Here is a 23,878-nt window from a genome sequence, read left to right as displayed (position 1 = left end):
AGTGGCGCCTGGGGCGGCAGCCAGCGCGCGCCGCAGCTCACCCCGGGGGTCGCGGCAGCCCGAGGCGGCCGCAGTGGCGCCGGCGGCCGCGTTTGGGCTTTCCAGACGGTTTGCCCGGCGCTGCTGTGTGCTCAAGGCCCTTTCGGGAGGGGGAAGAACGAGGAACTCGGTTCAGGAACGCGCTTCACCGAAGGATGACGATCAGCTGCCGGCCGTGGAAAACCTCAGTGGCGTTAAGAAATACTCCAAAACTGAGGGAAAAAATACCCAAAGCTGCAGATAACCCTGAATAGGCACTAATAACCCTCACCGTGTCCTCTCCTGCGCCTGGGCCGCTCGTCACCCCGGGGCCTCTTGGGCCACCCAGCAGGGTGCAGGGTGCCGCGTGATCACTGCCCACCTTGGGCACGGCTGCAGCCCTGTAACCGCAAGGACTCGGCAGTGCCCGTGCAGAGGTGAATGAACCAAGGGAGAGTGGTATAAATCTGACAGTTCGTCTTTTACAGAGGAAGCTGCAGTCTCTTTTTGCTCTTAACTGAGAAGCTGATTTGGGCTGTTTCTTCCAACTTCATCACTTACATGAAGAAATGGAAGATACGTTGCTATGATTATTTTGTCTGGGAGGCTGCGAAAGGCAAGAATATCTGTGTAAGGGAGAAACGTCCTGTGAGTGTGCTGAGACCTGCTGTGAGCACCGCATGAAGTGCCAGCATCCCGTTCAGAAGTCTTGCTCTTGCTGACTTATGTTAGCACACGTAAGCCAAGTCTGTCATGTAAAGTGCTATTCGACCCACATCAGGGAGGATCTAGGAAAGGCAGCGTTCTTTAGGTGTTTAGGTATTTCTTTAGGTGTTTAGGTATGTCTTTTGCTGACTTTTGCTACGTTTCACAGTAAAGCTGTTGCCATAGCCAATGTTGCAGTTCCTGAAGATAAGGGACAGGCAAATGAGGTGACACAAAGAACTGAAGTTGCCAGGCAGAAACAGTTCCATTTCTGCAGGACCCAAAAGCTATTTCAAACAGGCTAAACGTGAAGGAGGCTGGAACCCAGGCACTTCCCTCTGACTGTCCTAAATACCTCCTASCTTCTTTCTGGACCCATCTGCCCTGAAGTCTTTTCTGTGCTCTGGCCTAGCTTCATCCAGTGGGATGAAGCCCCAGCCCCTGTCTAGGGAGTAACTTGGCGGTGAAGTCTTTAATGAGGAAGTGTTTTTTAACTTCATCTCTCATAGCTGGAGAGAGTGCTTGAAACACTAGGTTGTTAGGAATACAGAAACTGTAACATCTCTGACCACCATGTTTCAGAACAAAAGAGCAAACCCTCCTCAGGTCTTCCAAATAACATTGCTGGGCATCTGCCCCCAAGGAACCCAAATGAAGGAAGTTGTGTGCTCAGCCCTGATTCCAGCACCCAGGATCCAAAGAGAAGTGAGATTTTAGCTAGGCTTCTGTAACAAGACTTCAGTTACTCCTGCTGAGAGCAAGATCCTGGATGAGCACAGACTCTTAGATCTGTTTCTTTCTTCTGGGCAGTGGGGCCAATACCTTGTTCTGGAACCCCCATGGGCCAAGTGTCTAAAATCCAGGTATTGCTGGATCTGACTGTTAATGCATTTCTTGCATCTAGTTCTCCTTCTGCAGGCACTACATGCCACTTGCTTTTCTTTGTAAAGTTAAAAAAAAATATAGACTACTGAAAGATGCACAGAATTAAAAAGTTTTCCTGTTGCTGCTTTTTTTCTTTTAAAGCACAAAAAGATGAATAGCTTGATATTTGGCTACAGCTGAATGACTGGTTTTCTCCTAAAAGGCTCTGGTTTTGTCCCTTGATTTGAACACTGACTATGTAAACATGGAAACTTTTGGTCCCTATTCCATAGCATCCTATATTCCCCTCTCCAGACATAGCTGAATTGTAGGCAACTGAAAAAAAAAAACAACAAAAAAACCCAAACTACTGCTCTTTGCTTGGAGAGACCTTTTGGTAGCATATGCAGGAAATGTGAAATTTAGGCCTTGTGGGTTTATTGCAATATAGCATCTTACCAGGGAAAGACCCCAACAGCTTACTGCACTTGCCATGCACCAGGTTCTCAGGAGCGAGTCTCATCTAAATAGTTTCCATATGCTTTTCCAAGCACTGTCATGGAGGCAAGAAAGTGTATGGAAACCCCATTGCTGTGTAGCCATGAGGAGAAAGTCACTATATTCTCTTCTACAAAGTGAGTGAAAGACAGTTGTAAGAGCAGGAAGGAATTAATAGCATTTGGCCTTGATTCACCTATGAGTTCTTACTAAGCAAAGAGCTAAAGCTCACACTTGGCTCAGTTGAGGCTTACTGCATTCTCACTGAAAGCTAATACTGCTGCTCGTGAGGAAGAAATGTTACTGGGGAAACGAATCCACATTAATGTGATTACTGGTAGTGTGGCGCAATACATAAGGGTATTGCTACAGTGAACTTGGAGATAGGATTTGCTAAGGGTCCCACACCAAAATGCATCAATTACCTATGAATAGATGAAAGAGTTCTTGTAGGAAGCTGTATAATAAATGTTTAAAGCATTCCTGAGGAGAGCATTTGGCAACTCGTGTCATACTAAGATGACATGAGGAATTGTTTTATTTCCTTTATAGTATTTCTACGGGAATTTTCATTAAAAAGTAAAAGACTTTAAACAACAAAAGAAGCTCTTTTTTTTCTCTTTGGGGACTATATTTTTGAGATTGACAGTTGTTCTGTAGTGAAATATGTTCAATTCTGAGGGAATCCTACCTTCTGTCCATATTTAGGGACTCGTTCTCACCTTATGTGTAGTATTGTAATTCAGATTTGATCAGGGAATAGCAGAAGCAGACAGTAGCAGGCTGTAGCTTATTTAAACATCACAAATTCTGACAACACAATAGTTAGCTTTCATTGCATTTAATTTATATGGAAAAATAAAATCCTTCCCCACGAGTATCAATATTTCCAGGAAATATAATCTGAAATACTGCATTTTTTTTAAGAATTCTCTATGAGTTATGCAGCATTGTGCCTGACTGTTTTTTATAACAGTCTATTGAAATAAAGCAACTGCCTTTAGAAGCGTGTGGTGAAATAAGTAAATTTAGTGAAGGCCTGGAGTTAATACCTTACAGAGTTGTTCTCTAACCGTGAGGCAATGCTGAACATGCAGGCAAGTTCCTTGAGTGCATTCTTTAAAAGTTCCTTTAAGGTAAATGCTCTCTCAGTTCACTTGGACCATCCCATCTCATGTAGTTGTCCAGGCTTCCTCTACAGTTGTTTGAGAGGGATGTACTCCAGGAGGTAGTTCTGCCTTCACGTTTTAGGAGGTAAAGCACACCGTTTGAGACCTTTCTCAGATGTCTAGAGAAGCTGAACTGACAGCCTGTGTTGCTATCTGTGCACAGTTCCTGACTTCTTAGACCTCCACTGTAATCTGTAAGCTTATGCTAGATCCCCAGATTTTAGATATTTTCATTTAGGTGAGAGGTTCAGTCCTCCAATTATGCTTGTTTGCGGGGAGGGGAGTTTTGCATGAGCTCTAATTAAAAAATTCAAACGATAAAGTGCTAAAAAGGCAAATTAGGAAAGACAGTCTGTCAGATTTATGCAGTGAAATGCTCTTCTGGGGAGGACATCATCAGGAACAATTCTTCTTTGTGCTGGTGGGAGCAGGGAAGAGATTTTTGCTGCTTTACACACAACTCATTTTGGTGTCAGTGGAGCTGAGCTGACTTGAACTGGCCAGGGCCTCTTTTTGGGTTGCCATCTCTAAGGCAGCTGTACTGATTTAGTATAGTATGTTACTACAAATCGGTAAAGGACAGCTTTTCGCAGTGTCATAAAAGTGTGTGGCTAGCTAGCTAACAGTTGGTGTATCATCTTATGCTTACTTGCCTTTATACTTGACCAAGCTAAGTTTACAGAACACCTTGCATATGATCAGGCTTTGTTTAAACCTCTGTTTTCTTACAGTGAATTGCTTGGATCAACATGTCCAAACGTCTCCAGACAGAGTGGCTTTGATTTGGGAGAGAGATGAGCCTGGATCTGCAGTGCATGTTACATACAGGTATGCCAGCTTCTCACAAAGCTTTACCATGCCTGGCAATGTTGTGGGACTGGGAAAAGAGCTGCTTCTCTGAAATCTGATGCCCGTGAAACTGCTTTCTTCCAAGATACCCAGCACTGACGATGTGCAGCCATAGCATTGCTGCCAGGTTGTCGTATGATGATGAGATGGCTGCTGATAAATGGAGTCATGTTCTCACCCAGAAATGATACTTTTACCTGGGGTTCTTCATGAGGAGGTCTTCTTGATTTTAGACACCTACATAATAAGTATATTGCAGCATAAGAGGTACAACGAATATAAATAAGCAACAGTAGCTGAAAATTGCACATTCTGATCTGGCATCTCCTGGTTATAGGTTTAATCAGGCCTGCTTGTGGTTGCTTTCTGTCCTAGTGGGAATTTTCAGGACAGAAAGAGTTTGTGCTTCTCCCTGGCTTACATTCACACCTGCCAGTTAGTTTTGCTTGTTAAGGGTGTCCATGGTAGCATTCAGCAGCTTTCAGTTTCAGAACAGCAGCAAACGTGTTGGTGCAAACAACAACTTGTGTTGTTGGTCAGTCATATGGTATTGAATCCTTGCTGGAGGTAATTTGAAGTTCATGTATTTATATTTATCATCCTATCCCCTGTGCACTTTAGAGCAACCTTAAGGCTCTCTGAGTGATRCCAACTAGTAATTGCTGCTACAGGTGCTAGGGTTTGCTAGAAGATGGCAGCCTTCAAACATACTTCTCTCCTCCATGGTGTCTCCATACCTTCAGTGAGACAACAGGCCTGCATACAAAAATGCCCCCTGCATTGTCTCTGTCTAATAAGGGTTAAAGGTTGCCCAGACATGTACATTCTTCAGTGCTTCCTTGAGGCAATTAGATGTTTGATCATCCACTGGATCAGAGAGCACAGGAGACGCAGAGTCCTGCCATCTGACTCTTAGTTTTACACGCTATCTTCTGCAGCATGTGGACAGTTGGGATTCCTGGAGCTTTTTGATCGTAAATAGGTTCCAGGCTGGTTCACCTTTGACATTTATCAAGCTTCCTAAAACATCATTGTTTGGAGTGACAAAGCTGGTCAGTAGGGAGAAATGAGTGTACTAATAGCTAGGATAGGTTAGTACACCGTACAGCAGAAATAAATGCTGGCTTGTATAAAACTGTGGAAGAAACTAGTTTATCTTAATCTCAGCATTGTTATTTGACCTGCTCTGTAAGTATATTGTGATATAAATGGGGTGTAACCTGCTTAGTAGCTTAGCTAAAAGCTTTGAATTGTGCTTTTGCCATCCTGGTGGTATAAAAGGAGGTAGAATCTAGGGTTTCTCCCAAAGCTTGGGATGATATATGTACTTTTACTGCTCTCTTCATGTCCCAGGTGTGAAAATGGGGTAGACCAGAGGTGGGAACTGGCTGATGTGCTTTGTGCTCTGGGTAACCTGAGAGGAGGAGCAGCTCATCAGATAGCACAGCTTCACTCAAGGCAACTCTAGCCTCCCCCTTAGGCTCTGCTACTTGAAAGGTGCTGAGATACTCTGAAGTAAGCCCTCAAACTGTCTCCTTGGGATCTCATGAGGAATGACAAGACTTTTCTGAATAGTAACTGTTTTTTCTTGGCCCCTGGCATACCAAAAGTATGTTTGGAGGAAAGCATATATCAGCCTGTGGACCTGAGATTGCAGTGGCTTGAAGACAACTTGCCCACCCTGAAAACTGAGCCCATCTTTTTGCTGCTGTGCAAAGATTTGATACCTAGCAAACAAAAAGGAGAATATCTAGGTGAAGGACAACCTCGATTTTCAAATTTGGAGAGCCGTGTTCCTGTTTCTGCCTGATATTGGTGGTACCTGTGGTGAGATGTAGCTGCATTCTGGTGACACATTTTAACAAGAGAATTTCCACAGAGTTGGAAGACAGATTGCCTTATTCTCCACATCTCACTGTTAAGTCAGGAATAGCTGCACTGAAAGCAGTGGTATAATATGATTGTATGCAAGAAAAGCATCATGTTTTATCTTGAAATAACAGCCTCTTCTATGGACTTTGGGCTGCATTTTTAGAGGTTTTAAACTGGGCAGTATGGTTTTCCAAGTCATATTGGTACTGACCTCCCTCTGAAGCTGAGCTTAGTTGAAAACCTTTTACAGTAACATCTTGTTTTGTCTAGAAGTTTTGTTGTGGGAAGTATTTTAGCAAAATAGGTGGCACAGAAGTTGTGATGCCAGTTCAACAATCCTCAGTGAGCTTTCTGCAGTAGGGTAATCTCTGCATGTTGGCTTCAGTATAGGACAGGCCTTGAGTGGAGGCTGGAGTCATGAAAGGGATGCTGGGTATCAGGAGGACCTGAACTTTGGTATCTGATCTTTGCTTCTGTGGCAGAGAAAACATGCTCCTATCTTTAGGATTTGGATGCATTGTTAATGGGACAAGAGCTTTAAGTTTGTGCACTAGGAACATAAACACTTTATGTGTCATGTCATCACTGATGAGCCTTGAGGAAGGTCCTGGAAGCTCAGCTTGGATGTATCTAGGACTTGAGTGCTAGGGAGTACGATGCACCCATTCTCTTCATTATCTGCTTTGCAAAGCTGGCTGGTGGGAGTATTTTCTTGTGAGGCATGAGGAAAGATAAAGCTGCTGGTGTGGATGCTCTCCCTACTCCTCTGGGGAGCTGTCAGTGGCAAGCAAACAGCAGAGTTTTGGCCCTGTTCTCATCACAGCTTGCAAAGGAAGCAAGCTGCTGTGCAGGAAGAGGGCTGGAATGGCTTCTTCCTCAGGGATATATGCTTGATCATTTGGGCAGAAGGGCCTCCTCCATGCACTGGCTGGAAATACAGTGGTGTTTGGCAGTGCTGCCCCAACTTAGCCCTGGGAGAAGTAAGAGCCACTGTTTGCTTCTGCTAGCCCACTAACTGCTCGGCCTGCAGTGGGCAAAGAGCTGGTGGGGCCGTGCTCTGAGTCCTGCTGCAGTTGTCCACAGCTGTCAACCAGGCAGGTTGTGTTTATACAACGTAGTTTAAGTGCTCCTTCCCAGGAAGGGAATTCTGATATCACCTTATCGGCAAAGATACAAAAAGCAGCGAGCAAAATCTTTCAGCGCTGCTGAATGGTTATTGCAGCTCTTACCAGCTCACCTGTAATGAGTACATAACTTCTTATAAAAGCTTCTGCTATAAAACTGAATTGCCTCTTTGGAAAGTCCTCCTTACTGCTTCTCATTTTCCTGGCAGCCCAGGGTTGCCCAACAGAGAGACACTAACCCTCAGGAGGGCACGTGGCTCCTAGAGCAGCCTCAGCACCTCTCTCCTGCAGTAGGGAGGATGGGTTAGCACCTTTCACTACCTGTGTTTGAGGTAGTCCAGACATTGGAGCTGAGGTTAAATGGCATGATAGCATCAGGCTGCTCAGGTCACTGCTTTGCACCTTATCTCAAATGATCTTTCTCACTATTGAGGTTTATCCTCTCTCTCCAGCCAATGCAACTTAGCCTTTTGGGAAAAAAAGGTGTCTGGCCCCTCTTGTGCTTCCTCCCCGCCCCCCCAAAATTTAATTTTCTATCAAGTAGAAATTCGCCTAAATTTCAAATTATCTCCAGTTTTGAATGAGAAGGCAGGAGAACTGGGTTTTTTTACTGCTCTGCAGCAACAGGTCATGCCAACATCCTGAGCTTTTGTGGCTGCAGTCTGCAAAGTAGGGAGCGATCATGTCAACCTTTGGCTCTCTGGAGGTCAAAACATGGTAAATTGGTAGGGCACTGGTAGGTAAAACAGCAGGGCACCTGCTGCAGGTAATGTGAAGGACCACACTGCTGTCAGTGGCCAGTTGAATTTGTTGGTGGAAGCGTCCAACCCAGCTGGGAGTATTTTGTCCTGTTCTGTGGATTTGCCAGGGCCTGAAAGCCTTGAAACCTTGCAGGGCAATTTCCTGAGGCATTGCTGAGCCTAGATTTTTGCGTGCTCTATTATCAGTTGGGTATATAAGCAGACAGTTCATGGCTGCAGCTGTTGGATTACAGCCTCTATAAACCCAACAACAGGGAGGGTTAAAGACAGCAGGTGAAAATACAGCAGACCTCCCCCTGACAGTAGTGTAGTTATTTCTTCTCTTCAGCATTCCTGTGTTTACCACAGCTTGCATGGCTTAGCCACCTGTGAACAAGTGTTACCGAGCACTGCAAATCCTGCGTACACAAGCCCAGGGGAGCAAACTAATGATGCATGCGCAGAAAAATACCCTGCTAATTGGCTGAATCCCTCTGTCAGCCATCGGGATGGGTCACAGCTTTGGCATATTGTTCAAGAGCAGGTGGCATATCAGGTCGCAAAGGAATTGCACTAACATGGAAGGAGGGTGAGAGTCCTTCTCAGAGGGAGAGTTGGGCTGGGGATACAGACTGAGCAAGTTGTCTGAACAAGATGCGGCTTTGTGGAAAGCGATCTTGCCAATGGGAGACATGCAAAGACGACTTGGGCAGCAGTAGGCAGGAGCTAAGCTGTTTTGGGGAAGAGTTTCAGGCTGGGTATCAGCAGAAGAGTTTTAATTTACAAAGGAGCTCACTCTGGTGCAGAAAAGCTTGTGGGAGAGGGAGAGTTCAGAATGTAAAGTACAAGTTAAGGAGAAGAAAGCAGAAGCTAAGGGGCCAGGAAGTAGGATCCAGAGCAGCTTTTCGACATGTGAGGATGAGATGTGCAGAGGTGTAATGGTTGAGCACCTTTGTTAGCTGAGACACGTCATCCTCCAGAGAAACCCAAGTGAGGTGGTTTCTTAGCCAGGGCTGAAACAGTTAAGGTTGTATCTGAGATTGCAGCAGAGATGGCAGTTCAGAAGCCACGTGGGTATTTGTAGTTGCGTAATGTGGAAAGGGTTTCTCAGTGACAGCAAACTGTTACCGTCTTTCCAGTGTTGGCTTCTTAAGGTGAACTCACAAATAAATCTAGGCAAGGCTTATAGGCTTACCCCATCCAAGGCAGCTCTGGGGACTTTTCACTTCCTCTCCTGAAAACGTTTGCAAGGGCTTGTCCTCACCTTGGTTTCTGAACGTCTGAAGAAAGGCTGGAGGATTGTGGGAGTGGATTTCTTGGCTTAGCAATTGAACTTAAAGAAAAATCATCCTGAACCCTATATTTTTCAATTATTCTCACTCATATTGAAAAATGTTGAGGTGAAAAAGGAATATGTGTTTTCCTTATTTAGCAAGAAGTGAGGAAAATGGAGGGCTAAACTGAGGGACTGTTCGTGGAAGCTGCAATGAGAGTGACTAGATTTGTGCATTATCCTTGTGGCCCAAGCATTGATGCAGAAAGGAGAGATGGGATCGGAATACCTACTTGTTTTCCAGAGGCCGTGAACCAGTGTCCTGAGCATCAGTGCCCTTGTCTCTGTTGTCCTGAGGTATGGAGACAGCCTTTGATCTTGGCCGTTTCGTAGTAACTCATGTAGAGCAACAGTTAGGAAATGTGATGAGGGTGCTGGGCTCAGAGATGCCCTAGATCTTTTTTTTTTCTTTTTTTAATAAACTAGATGGTGCAATTGATCTGAATTTTCAAATAGTTTCAGCCTGATCCAGACTTCATTTCCAGGAAATGAACTATTCACTGCAAGAAATACTCAACCCAGTCTTAGTGCTGAAAGAGCAGAAAGCATGGTTTGTGCTGAAGCTCTTTAATTAAAAACATACTGTTAAAGCCTATAGAAAGCATTAGATGAATTAGCAAAATATCTAGAAATGCTGTGCAAAACGCTGTTCCCTGAAGAAGGTTTTGATGCATTTTTTTCATGTAAAAAGAATTGGCTTCTGTTGTTTAGAAAGCTTCAGGCTGTCTTGCTGTAGTGAAAGATAATATCAGAGTTCTTAGAAAGAATGTTTCTGTTAGGCATCTCTAAAATGCCTCACAGAATGGCTGTTTGTTGGTTTTAGAGGAGTTTTTGTTCCAGACATTGAATGATGGGCCTTGGAAACACAGGCACCGCTATATCTGGGAAGAGAGCAGGGAGAAATATGATCTGGTAGTTTCTGAGTGGAGATGTCATAAAGATAGGGAGAGAAGCACTGTATCCATTAGATTATAGCTTAAACAGAAATATTGACCTGAACAGTGATTTACTGGTTTTGCTGAACGGCCAGCATTGCAGCCCTTGAGCTTTTAAGTGATGCTGTGATAGCTGAGGAAAAGCTTGTGTAAAATGTGATCAGTCCGTAGAATGGAACAGTGTTAGCACTTAGAATCTTGTTTACGGGCGAAAAAAGCACAATTTACCTATATAAAGGCAAGAATTTATTCTTAGTACAATTAAAATCTTAACAGTCTAATCATTATTAGTCCAGATTTATAATTATTAGTCTAGATCTACCTAGAAAGAGTAATAATAGCTAAAATTGTTATACACGCACTTTTTAGTTACTACACTTTTTCCTGATGTTATGCTCACCCTTCCACTGCTCCTTTGGGTCCTAGGGCTGATTGTGTTCTTCTAATGTTGGTGGAGCTTTGTGCTGCGTCATCAGCATGTGGAGTCCTTTGCCAGTAGGAACCTGATGTTCTTGCTGATGGTTTCTTTCTCCATCACTCTAGGACCCACTTGGGGTAATTTTTATATGTTTGCTGTTGTGCTTTTACACTTTGATCTTTCTTCATTGGTCTGCAGATACATGTTACATCCAAATTTACTATCTGCAGTGGCTTTTACATCTGTTAGATACTGTTTCTTTATTCTCTTTGTTACCCCTAACATCATTTTTTTCCGACTCCAGCTTTGCATTTCTTTAACAGACCTCAGATGAGTTGATCGTAGCATGAGGTCTCCACTGCCCCATCTCTTGTCATCTCATGCTTATATCTCCAATTCTCAGGGTCTCTGTTTTACCAGACTTGTATTTTTCTGTACTACATCATTATATTAGAGTCATAAAACCACGATGGTACCATAGAAAGATAAACAAAAGTAAACCTGGTTAGTCATAGCCACCTGATCAATTAGGAGAATTACTGTTACAGCTAAACCAATATATATATATATGTCAAGGAAAGTTCAGGCAGAGCAAGCCTAACAAGCTTCATTCTCCAGGCCTTGCAGACTCAGTACAAAGCCTGTGACCTGTTGTGTTACAGGACTATAGGGTAACAACAGGAGCAGACTCTACTTTTCATGCTGTTACTCAGCAGCTTGTAACATGAAATGGCTATGAGAAGGGCTTGTTCCAAACCTTATGGAAATGAATGGGCAGTAGATCAGAAGTGGCCCAAGGGAGGAAACCAAGACTAGCTCTACAACAGGATAGTCACTACTAACCTGGAGGGGGGTGTTTATGTGCAACCCAACTTCTTCCTGCTCACGTTTCTGATGGCGCTTGTGGAGGGCTGACTCTGGCTCTAGTATTCTTGTGCATGGCGTTTAAGACCTATCATTGTATCTCCTACACCTTTAGCAGGTGTGTCAGTGGGTTAAGACAGTGTTTCCCTCTGAGTTTGGAGGTGCTTGGTTGGAGCAGCTAGATTAGATCCATCTCTGCAAAGGTGGAGTGAGACCAGAGTTGAAATGGATCTGTTTGACATAACTGCCATTTCCTAGTTCATTTTGGCTATTTGCTCTCTGCCTGGTTGCCTTCATGTGGAATCCATGTTCAGTAGCTATTTCCCTTCACACCTACAGTGCAAAGAATGGGTCAGACTTCTTGTCTGTATTTTTATTTGAAAGATATTTTTTTTCTGAAAGCAAGTCCAGAATCTCCTCCACTTCTCATTATTTTTACATTCCCTGCCTATGTTTATTAATACATCAGCCATGTCCCTATTTTTTCTACTATGTCCTATGTCTATGCTTTGTTTTAAAGGATCTCTTTGCTTGTGGTAATGCAAGCACTAACTGCTTCTTGAGTCCAGCTGGTTGCAGGTTCCCCATTTCTCAGTTCTACCCTGATACTTTATCCACTAAAGTTGTCCCTATATGGAGTCCTGTTACCGAGCTCATTCAATTTGCACTTGCTCTTTAAAATCTGTCTGGCAGAGGGGCTGTGATCTGTTGTGCATTAATTGACTTTGCAGTTTCTCAGCTTCCTGTGGTCAGAAAGGCTGGGCACTTCCTTTATTTGCAGCACGTTTCCTTCTCCGGTAGCTGCTCCACTGAGATCCTCCTGTTTCCTGTCAGGGTKGCGTTCAGGGAGCCAGCCGTCCCTGGGGTGCTTGGTATGCCTGGTGCCTCTGTCAGTCCCAGGTGGTTCTCTTCTCCATTTCTGCAGAGTGTAATGTCCTGGTCGGCACAGTCTGCTTTGCTGAGTGAATTGAAATTGTTTGCAAGTGCAGGCAGGGGGCAAGACTTCAAGCATTACTTTAGATTTCRCCTTTCTCTCTCTTTTTGTGGTTTGAAGAAGCAGTATATGTCTGCTCCAAGCCTCTGGCCAGCCAAGCTCTATCCTTTACTGGAAAGGCTGAGGCCTTTTAGAGTAGAGGTTTTTGCTCTACAACTGCTTCTGCTCGCCTTCCTTTGTACCACATGCTTCAGTGCAGGCACAACCCAAATGAAGATGCTTTGGTTATCAGTGTCTTACAGGCTCCAAGGTGACAGTGTCCAACTCACTTCAGTGTCTGGTGTATGTTTGTGGTTGATGAGGCTTGCTTTTGACACAGCATGCTTTGGGGTGTGAGTGGGAGAGAGCTCTCCTCTTGTGCAAAGGCTAGCTGTGTTAGATGGTACTGCCAGAGCTTTTCTGCAAAGGGTCAGGCAGCACAGGGCTTCAGGCCATCCAAATTGCTCACTGCTCTTTCAGCTTTGCCTGATGGCAATGCCGAGTTTAGCTTCTGTTGCAGGTGGGGAGGATGCAGTTCTACAGAGCACGCAAGGAGCGTGATGGATCTGTCTCACCCAGTTCTGTGTAATAGTGAGGTGTTTGGTCAAACCTGCGGGCTGAGGCAGCATCCCTGCAGGATGCTTATGCCATCCTGAGACAGGCATCTAGATTAAGTCCTGTAAATGCTGAACTGCTAGTGTGTACTTGTCACACAGCTGTTAGACAACAAACAGCATGGAAAGGAGTAAGTGAGTCAAGGACAGGACTCCTGAAACAGCATTTCTACTAACTCCCTTTCTGAACTGGAGAGGAAATGTGTGTTGCTGCTATGGGAGCCAGAAGACATGCCTGGTGCTCAGGGATTTGTGGATTTCTGTGATGGAGATCTTGGCTTCACTTTCCCTATGACCCCTTCACCTTTGTGTCTGTTCCCTCACGTGCTCCACCTCCGAGGGAACAGAGTGGAGCATGACTTTCCCATCTGGGCCTTTTGACAAAGGCAAAGCAAATAGATCTGGGGATGAATACTTGGGCACATGTAATGACTCCTTATTGTTTATCAGCGTGCTTACACATTCTCATTAAGCAAATGTTAAATCGAGGTTAATCATAAAAACTGATGGAGGCTTCTGCTATCACTATTACTGAGTCCTAACTAAGCAAGTGAACCACTGAGTTGTTCAAGAAGGACACACCAGCCGGAGGTCTCTTGGCATTTCTGTTGAATAGAAGTGGTTGCAAGTCTAAAAGCACTCACATGTTTTCCCATTGCAGATAAGTGGCTTTTCTTTTGCTTTCTCACAGCTTCCTACCTGGGACTTCACTTTCTGCTCTCTACAGTTGGGCAGCAGCAAAGTTTGATTTTGTTCTCTCTCTTTTATATTTATCCAGGTTGAGACCTTTTATGACCTTTTAAGACAAGAAGCAAAAACAAATATGAAAATTCATTATTGTAGGGAGTTGTTCAGTTCATGAATTTGTAGAAGTAAGCAGAAAATACAGCTAGCAGACTGCATATTTATGTAGATAGTGAGAACATGCAGTACTGTGTTTATAAAACACTTGGGAAAAGGTATTATATGTTGAGCTTTAGGGCTTAAGCAAACCTCTAGTTATAAGAGATAATGAGGAAATTAAGTGCAGGGGAAAGACACTCGATATCTACCTCCTACAAGGTTGCAATCTCTCTGCTGTGGCAGCTGTTGCTGGCTACTGCCAGAGGCTGGGATGTATGAACCTTGGCACTGAGCACGTCTGGCTGCCCCTCCAAGTCACTGCGGTGGGGGGAGATTTATTAGTAGATCTACTAATATGATCTATTTATTAATGCTACAGAAGTACTCTTACAATAGGTAACAGAAAGTGCTGTGGCTGGGATTTAAGGCTGATTATCTTCAAAAAATGGCAGGGAGATAGAGTATCCCTGCAGTCATCCCTGTGTCTTTATGTCTGTTGCTTCCTTGCCCTCATAGTGCAGATAGGATTTTATTCTAAACCAGTTAGATGCCAAATTATTCTCAGCCCATGGTTTTGTTGTGGAACACTTCGACTTTGCCTTTTTCCAGTGTGCATCGGTTTAGAAAAAGAAAGAAAACATTTTTTGGCTGATCAGAAACATTTTATTTTTGGCATAGCCACTAACTGAGAAGTTGCTTGTTATTTTGGGTTTTTTAAAGCTGTGCCCAGTCCCTGGGGATAAGGATACACTGGTAGATTTGTGCTCTACAGCTTATTTTGATATACAGACCCCTCCCCCAAACTGCATTTGTTTTTCTTAATTTTTGCACTGGAGTAGCTTGCAGACCGCCAAGCATCTGCAAGTCACAGATTGAAGATGACTGTGCTAAGGAATAGAAGATACTTCTCTCCTGTAGGTCCTGATACTCAGTGGGCTTCTGCACCTGGATGACAATTTTTGTTCCTAGAGGACTCTGAGACTCTTCTTGGCATCAGTCAGTGGAAGGCTCTGCTGCCTTCTGTGAGGGTCATCTTTTTCCTTGGTATGAGCTCGCTCCTCGCCTGCTGCTGCATCCTGGGCTTACCTGTCTTCTTGGAGCCTTTCCACTGTGAACATGGAGTTGTTCAGTTCATGAGATAGGGCAATATCTCGATCTCAGGCATGGCAGCAATCTTGTTATTCTTGGTGCAGGCATCAGAACACATACACATGCAAGTCCTTGTCCACAAAGTGCATTTTTGTTCCTTAGAGGAATGTTTCTTCTGTTAAGTTAGCACGTCACAGTGGTAAACACTGTGAACTGAGTGTTCTTGATCTCAGTGTTCTCAGGTTTCGTTTTGTGAGGAAGTAGTTGTGGTTTTATTCTTGTGGCAGCAGTATCTTAAGTGTGGCTGGACTGTACTATTTTGTTACATGATAGGGGAAAGACGAACTGACAAACTCAAACTGTACATGATCCGGTTGTTGATGAGAATCTTGTAAAATATGATTCACACAAATACTTCAGGGCTTAATTTCACTTTTCTTCCCTATATATGCAAATAATTTGCTTACCCTTTTAGTTTAGAAACTACTAGCTGTAAAGTGCTTCCAGAACTTCCCTGACATAAAAGAAACAGTACTGGGCTTCCATTTATATTTATCTCACAACTGTTCTGGCAACTTGTGACTGAGCCTTATGAGCTTGTAGGTCAAATGAGTGGACACCAACTTCTGGAGGCAGAAGGGCAGCCACAAGCTTGCTGGCTGCTCTACCGAGGCTAGAGCCCATCAGTGAGGGCAAGGGAAGTTCCTCCTCTGGGCAGTGGCTGTTCGTCCTTCTGCAGCTAGTGTGGCTCTCTGTCTCCCTGTCCTTCCTTTCCCAAGGGCGGGAGCAGGCTGGCTCTGAATAGGCCCACTCTCCTTTAAGACACAAAAGTCAGTGTGCCTTATACCGCTGAGGCAGCGATGTCCAGAAGTGGTCACAATGCCTTACGGGGTCCAAACTCGTCCTTTTTTGCTCCCCCATGTAAAACAAGTTGTGCAATCTCATGACAACATTGCTTCTGTGCTGCAGGGAACTTCTGGATATGACTTGCCGTCTCGCCAACACCCTGAAGAAATATGGGATACAGAAAGGGGACAGGGTTGCAATTTATATGTCCGTGTCTCCCTTGTCTGTGGCAGCCATGCTGGCTTGCGCCAGGATTGGTGCCATTCACACTGTGGTCTTCGCTGGATTCAGTGCGGAGTCCTTAGCTGGGAGAATCATGGACTGTAAGTAAATGCAGCTGGGTAACAAACCCCTTCATACAGTGTTCAGCACCCTCCAAGATATGCTTTTATCCAAATTCCATGTTTTCTTGATAGAAAACGTTTCTACTCAACTGGCTGGATAGTTCAGCAGTCTGTGAAAAGTRCTATGAAGAGCCTTAGTGGCAGACACAGTATCCTCTGGCTTTAAAGTACTTTATAAGTTGCTTAAAATTCAGTCTGCTCCGAGTTCTTGCCAGACAATTGTAAAGCTAGAGGGAAAACAGGAGGTGAGGAGTGGGGCCTGATTTATTCTTTTACAGTAAAAGTGCATTGGTTCCCTGATGTTCATGCACGATGCTGGTTCTGCAGCCTACGTTGCAGTATTGTATATACAGCAATGAAGTGTTGGCAACCTGGCCCCACTGTGCTAGCCACTGTGCCAACACACAGAATCGTTTTTTAACCCAAAGCACTTGTAATGTGATTAAATAAAAAGTAATGCTTAGAATACAGCAGAGGAACAAAATAGCAAGTGGCCTACATCTTAGCAGTTACATCTATTTTTGTATGGCTAATGCAAGAGAATAAATCTTGCAGCAGTTTTTATCCTTTTTTTTTTTTTTTTTTTTAGCAGAGTTAATCTACAGAGAACAAGTGCATGTTTTGGTTTATCTCTCACTTCTGGCTGCTGGTGTGGAAGTGATGGGCTAAAGAGTCACTTTTCTGCAGCTGTACCTCTAAGGTGCTATTATGTGCAGTGGCTTCCAGGAAGTTTCCCCACAAAGTCCTTGGAGGTTTAGAAAGGCTGCAGGCATCTCAAAACATGAAACAACCATGTGCCTCTAAGAGGGTGCTGAGTTTAGCGCTGTTAAGTTTGGAAAGGACAGTTACATGCACTCACAAAGAGAGGATGAGAAAGGAGTGAAGAATGTGCTTGTTCAACAAAGCCTGCTGAAGTTGTAGGAAGACTTTCACTGGTTTCAGTGAATGAGCTGCTAGCCTAGAGAAGCAATATATGCAATTACTTACGTAAATAGAAGTAAACTGTTCTGCATGTTGACTTTAACAGGGCAGAAATTGAATTAAATTGCAGTGAGGAGTACTTAAGTTAGATATTGTGAAAGATTTGCTGATATTCATAGTAATCAGACATTGGAGCAGACTGGTGGGAAAGTGGTGGAATAGCATTTTAGGAAGATTAGACTGACAGCTGTCAGTAATGATTTAGCTGGAACTGGCCCTGTCTTGGGGTGGAAGGAATGGACTAGACAACCTCTGGAGGTCCCTACTACCTCTAATCTCTGTAATTCTCAGGATTTAAAATAGTTTTGCCATCTTTTGATTGATGCAAGTTCTGAGTATTTATCACGTGTGATGTGCTCTACATCATTCCCCAGTGTAATGAAAGCAAAGTACATGTATCAGAAAATAGCCTGGTACGTCTACTAATTCCCTCTTTTTTTAGCTGGATGCAAAGCAGTCATCACCTACAACCAGGGAGTCAGGGGCGGCCGAATCATAGAGCTGAAGACAACTGTGGATAAAGCTGTAAAGAACTGTCCTAGCATCAAACATGTCTTTGTGGCTCAGAGGACAGAGAACAAAGTCCAGATGGGTGACTGCGATGTTCCCCTTGAAGAAGTATGTGGATGTTGGTAAATCTCACCATTTTCCCTGATATTTCTCAAGAACTGTGGTGTTTACAGTGTCTGGGGAGGGAACCATGGTACTGTAATAAATGTAGGGATCAGCCAACACAGCTTCAGAAGAACTGAGGAGGGGCTGTTTAGAGCAAACGCAAGAGAGTTTAGCTGAATGTGTAGAGCATGCATGCCTTTGACATTGGGCATTGGTCTTTGGTCTGCTGTGAGCTACACTGAGAATCTGCAGTCAAGGAAGATCAGGTGGTCCCTATACTTTCCTTTTACACGTGTGCTGGGTTAAAAGCTGGTAAAGCAGTTACTGCACTGCAAACTTGGCTTGCTAGTGTAGCCATCCAAGACTTGCCAGCTTTGTTTTTGGCAGTGACTTGTCTTTGCCCTGCTTCTGGAGCAGGTTTTCAATGTGTGCTGAATACCAGGCTGCTCTTCCTGTGCTGCCACAGTACTCTTGCAAACAGAGCTAAGATTTAAGGAATAAGTGCTTCCCGAGATCACTGATATCATTGCTGTTACTGTTATACTGTGTTCAGACATACTGTTAGAGTTGTGAGCTGCCACACATGCTGTCCCTGCCAAGTAGTCAAGTTCCAGGAGAGATTTAATGTGGTCAAAGGACAGTAAAATGGTTCCCCTGTGATGCGAGGGGACAGTGATAGCTTGGGAATATTTGCAGCCTATGCTGCCTAGAGAAGAAAGCAGTGGTCATTTTAATGTGTTGTTATGCTTTGGCCCCTGCAGCCTATCGCAAAAGTGGTTTTATCAGTTTGCCAGCAGCAATAAGCAGAAAGTACTCATCACAGTGATGCCTAGAAATCACCCCTCTGCAGACAAGATAATTACTCAGGAGTCCCTGTGCTGGTCACATGAGATAGGAGGAAGAGTAGGCAACTAGTAGGTAAGTTAAACAGGACAAAGTAGGTTTTAGTCAGAAATTGTCCTAGTCCTCCTTACTCCACCAAGAACATGTTAAGTGTCCCCCCCTACCCGGAGTGTGCAGACAGCCTGAGGCTCTTGTTCTGACAGAACTGTGCTCACACCGTTGTCAGTTGTAGWCTTAAATGTGAAGCATAGTGAGAATTCAATGTTAGTGCTATTAACTCTGTCATCACTGATCTTCACAGCAGAAGCATCCAGCTGTTGTGCCTGTCTTCCAGGTCATAGGTGCTTTCTGTCCTGTTGCCTGTCTCATCTCTTCACTTTCCTACTCACCAATGTCTAGTTTGTCCCTCTGTGTGCAATTTTGTTTCCTTCGTGCAGATTTCTGAGAAGCAATAAGTATGTGGGGCAGTGTGGAGAACAACAGCAATGGCGTATTGACTAGCTGACTCTTCTTATAATTCACTCACTTATCCCCTTTCTTAATTGAACTGCAGCTACTGTGAAAAAACGTACACTAAATTTTAAGCTTATATTGTCCTGGAGCACGAGAGCTTGATCTTAGTATCAAAAACTGGCAAGTCAGCCTGAACTGGCTGCATTAAAGGGTCACAGTAAATACCTGAGATGAGGAAGAGCACTCTAACTCAATGGACAAGAATTAGGTCTGACCTTGCCAGCTCTTCTAACTCTATTAAGCTTCATTTATCAGACACTATTAAACAATTGGACCTGTTTGGTTAGTAATGCTTAGTTGTAAAAACAGCGTGTTTACAGTGTAGAATTTTTTAAAAAGGCAGTAGCTCAAAATCTCTTCAAAGAGCCACCAAGTAATCCTTGCAGGGTTCATTATTCATCTAGGAGTGTGGGGGGTTTGAAAGAAGCAAGCTAGCTGTGCCGTTCTGCAGCCAAATGTTGAACATCTGGAACATACAGTGATTAATGCAAGTCTGTATACAGCTAAGAGAAACGTTCATCATCTCCCTGGAAAATTCACAGCCTGAGTGGACAAGCTATAGAAAGAGTGCTCTTCCATTGGAAGCAGAGTGCCTTTGTGCTGTTTATCTTTCTTTTATCTTTCTTCCTTTGTGTGTGTTATCTTTCTTGAAGAAAGCCTTTCTCCTGGTCTGAGTGTCAAATAGGAAAACTTTTTAGTGATGAACTTATATTTCCAGTTCACAGCCTATCTTAATTCTAGCACTTTGCATCATAAATGGAAAGTGTAAGTGCCATTATCAGTTTGCCACCCCCAGGTTCTTCAGATGTAGAGGATAAGTAGAAGGCTCAGAAGCGGCAGTGAGCAAGCACGTGGTAGACATTGTGGTATTGATGTCCAAAGTTTCACCGTCTGTTTGGTCTGAAGATTTTCCTTGGAATTGCTAGGTCTGTTGTTTTTCACAGTGCAGCTCAGCCACATCTTAGCTCCAGCTTCTATCTGGATCAAGCATAATGGGGCAGGACTGAGAGCTGGTTCTCATGCACATTCATGCAAGGTCTAAGTGCTGATGAGAGGCAACATCCTTTCTCAGCTCTTTTGGGCTGTGGCACTCACTGCAAAGTGTTTTTTGGATGCTGGCCCTCTGCAAGCACCACTGCTGTAAGGTGCAGTGACTCTAGACATCTTCTTTAAAGCAAGTTCTTTCCCCTTCTGCTGCTGGACTGAAGCTAGGCCAAAAATTTGCTCTGAACTAGCAGGAAATTACCTTCACTCCTCCAGTGACTCTGACCCAAGGGTTGAGGAAAGGAATTCAAATTTGGCTTCTCAGCTGCCTGGTCACAAGATGGAGTATAAAGAAAACAACAAAGGCAGGAGAGTAAAGCATGGTCTTTCTCATGGGAAGAAGCAGTTAGAATTGCAGGATCGAATAGACAGGACAGTCAGCTGTTGCTGGAGCCGGGGAAGGGAGGTGGCCACACAATTTAACTGTAGCAGTGCAGTTTTAAAAGAAAGATCCACAAGAGGATCCAGTCAGCCTTGCTGCTGCTGTCCAGTGTGGCTCATATTTGGAGTTAACTTTCATTTTCTAACAGCAGCTTGGGAGTGCTTGAAATGTAAGCTAGTGCCTATCCTTTTATTCCTAAAGTGTTACTTTATACAGCTCCTTCCCCTTGACTCCTGAGCATGGCAGATATATTGGTGGAGGGACTAGATATTATGTGTCCGCAGGAACTTCTCCACAAGGTATGTAACCTATGTGAAACCTATGATATATCCATGCATGTTTGTGAGAAGGGAGCAGCAGTAGTAGTTCTCCCTGGACACTGTTGAAATGCTTACAGATGGAGTCCTGATTGGCTCCATGCAGCCAAAGTCTTCCTCTCATTACCGCCTTCTGTGGTTTTTTTTTTTTTTTTTTTTKKTTTTGTTTTTTTTTTGTTTTTTTTTCCCTTAGGAGATGGCCAAGGCAGCTTCTGTGTGCACTGCAGAGAGCATGGACAGTGAAGACATGCTCTTCATGCTGTACACTTCAGGCAGCACTGGGAAACCCAAAGGAATTGTTCACACCCAGGCTGGATACCTGCTGTATGCTGCTGTCACACACAAGGTAATTGAGATACAGCCTCTGGAAAAGGTTCACTTACCTTTTGTCAGTGTTAATGGGAGAAGCACTGACTGGTGGAGCCTGCTGTATTCTGTGTTCACTGCTTAATTGGCTTATTGGGTGTAATCAGACAAAAAAATACCTGAGAGTATATAATTAATCTTCCGGATTTGTTGCTGGAGAATATAATACTATGAAAACAGAACCTAGGGATATGCATAGAAACTGTGCTGTACCACTACTTTGGCATTTAAAGTGTATTAGTCTTGTAGGCCAAAATTTGCAAAGGCATTAAGGTGATGCAGCTGAGGACATCCAGGTAGGTACCCCACTGGCATTGGTAATGTGGATATTACTGTATTAGTTTTGCGGTGGAGTGCTGGCTTTTTTACTTTTATTGCAGAGAGGATCTGGACTCTTAAATAAAACAACCATGTTGCATAACACTTGTTTTCTGAAGACCAAAAATTATATTTGTACTTTTGTAGTGATTTTCTGTGTGATCTTGGCTAAATGCTTTATCCCTCTTTCTCTTGAAAAAAGGATCACAGCTCTGCTTCCTGAAATTCTGATCTGTGCTCTGCATGTTAAAAGCTAGCACTGAAATGCAGACAGGATTGCTGTGAAAGATCTCTGTCTGACTGTGCTGGTAGTGCCCTATTTGTAATCACACACAGTTCCTTCAGACATTTTATTTCTTTAGGCTAGCACAGTTGAATTTTTAGAAAATTTGAATATGATCTCTGCAAGTTCCAAACTTCTCTGCATTGAGTATTGTTACATGTCAGCTTTTCCAAATGACAGTGTAATTGCCAAAGCATCTATTTGTTTCTCAATCCGGAAGGAAAGTCTTGTATGCTAGTGCAAACATTGAGGGAGGCATTGTACATAGCTGCATTCCCTTTAGAGATACTCTTGCCTTGCAGAGAAAGAAAGATACTTACAAAGGTAAGCTGAAAATTACCTTTTTAGATAGAGGAATCAGCTGACCTGTGTGGCCTCTGTAGTCTTTGATATTCTACCTTGATTTTAGGGGAGAGAGTGTGTCACACTCATGCTTTTTTATGAGTTCTGATCTGCTTTCTTTGATTTCAAACATAAAACTGATTCTGCCTTGTGAGCCAGGACCTCTTCACCATCTGGTAGAAGGGAATGAGGAGCATTTTCCATAACTGAGACAAGATAATGAGTCCCTGAAGATTTTTACTTTGAATTTGATGAGCTGGGACAGGAAAGCATCTGGAAAGGAATATGGAAAAGGAATGATAGAGAAGCTGAGCAGCAACTGAGAATGTTTCTCAGAAAATGTCTCAGGAACATATCAGTTTCTCCAGCTTTCAGGTGGAGACTTGCTTGGATTCATGACAGGTCTGAGCCTCCAAAGCCTGCAGCTTTCCTACAGTTCAGGGTCAGCTCACCCATGTTGCCACCTTAGGTATCCAGGGTTTTGGGCTCCGGTTGTAGGCTCCAGTCTTGTTTGCAAAAGCAGTCAGAAAACTGGAAGCCCTGGTCCCTCTGATTTGCTTCCTCACCTTGGGCTGGTCTTTGTCTGTGCTACTGTGTCCTATGTGTCTGGTTCCACTCACCCTGCAAGCTCTCTTGCTCCCAAATGGACATACCCAAACCAGCACTTCACCTTTGAGCTCATTGCACCTGCTGATAGGAAGTCATTTGGCCTTATATTTATCTTTGCAGTATGTGTTTGACTACCAGCAAGGTGATGTTTTCGGCTGTGTGGCTGACATTGGCTGGATCACGGGACACAGCTATGTTGTGTATGGACCACTCTGCAACGGAGCCACTTCTGTCCTGTTTGAAAGCACGCCATTGTACCCTGACCCAGGTGAGGGAGTGGTGAGCAAAAGTTTTGCTAGACGTGGCAGCGTAACATGGGAAAAGGAGATTTAGAAACCTGTCCAGTGTCACCTCCCTATCCAGTGGATGTAAGCTCTGTATTTTTTTGGAACATGTGACTGTAATATTCAGGAACATCTGTGCATCTGGGCAGGAAATAAAAGGTGCCGTTGGTTTTGCTCTGTACTCACAATAGTCACAGCTTTAGCTTTAGCTGTTAACCTTTGCATTAAGCATTTGTAGCAGTATGTGTTCCACTGCTAGAAAAAAAAATGGGCTGTTTGGGATCTTGCAGGTCGTTACTGGGAAATGGTACAAAGGTTGAAAATTAATCAATTTTATGGAGCTCCTACGGCTATACGTTTGCTACTGAAGTATGGAGATGAGTGGGTGAAGAAATATGACAGATCTTCCCTAAAGACCCTGGGATCAGGTGAGAGGCACAAAATCTTCCACTGAAAAAGACAGAGGGTTCTAGCAGATAAGAATAAATATAATAGAGGAGCTCAGTTGACCAGATGGGATATGGTTGAAAATAGATGATAAACCAGGTTCCCCATCTGGCTTTCCGGGTATAGTCTCAGCAGAAAGAGAAACAAAGTGAAGTTGGTGCCATTGCACTTTGGTATGATTGTCCATTTCCTGCTTTTTTGCAGGATTGTATTCTTGGCTAAAAAATTTACCTACTGATAAATGGCATTATTTTGAACTTTACTAGTCTCGATGGCCCCAGAAGTATTTTCCTGTATTATTTTGGATTCTGGAGGTTCTCATACATGACCTGCATTGATTAATTACTTTCAATGAGATTTCTTGCTTGCCTTTTGACCTGTATGGAAAAAAACAAATCCGTTGCATAGTGCATTGCAGTCTTTGCACATCTCAGCA

The 23,878-nt window shown here is 43.7% G+C and overlaps 1 protein-coding gene across 2 annotated transcripts in view; it reads left to right on the top strand.

The window, feature by feature from the left end:
* The first annotated feature begins 1,570 nt into the window (after positions 1-1,570).
* The window catches only part of ACSS1 (acyl-CoA synthetase short chain family member 1), a 48,617-nt gene continuing 26,309 nt past the window's right edge, over positions 1,571-23,878 (top strand). For both annotated transcript variants that reach the window (XR_014896870.1, XM_085313466.1), the window contains exons 1-7: positions 1,571-1,586; positions 3,986-4,082; positions 15,878-16,077; positions 17,522-17,697; positions 20,987-21,139; positions 22,832-22,979; positions 23,286-23,423. Coding sequence is in view for 1 of the 2 variants with exons in the window: in XM_085313466.1 (XP_085169592.1) it covers positions 15,891-16,077; positions 17,522-17,697; positions 20,987-21,139; positions 22,832-22,979; positions 23,286-23,423 (802 nt within the window). In the remaining variant the exon portion in view is untranslated. The remainder of the gene's footprint in view (positions 1,587-3,985; positions 4,083-15,877; positions 16,078-17,521; positions 17,698-20,986; positions 21,140-22,831; positions 22,980-23,285; positions 23,424-23,878) is intronic.

The sequence above is a fragment of the Rhea americana genome, unplaced genomic scaffold, assembly GCF_003343005.1.
Source record: "Rhea americana isolate MKP2758 unplaced genomic scaffold, rheAme1 scaffold_387, whole genome shotgun sequence".
NCBI classification, from domain to species: Eukaryota; Metazoa; Chordata; class Aves; order Rheiformes; family Rheidae; genus Rhea; species Rhea americana.
Note: the sequence above shows the minus strand (reverse complement) of the source record. Positions and strands in the feature narration are given on the sequence as shown.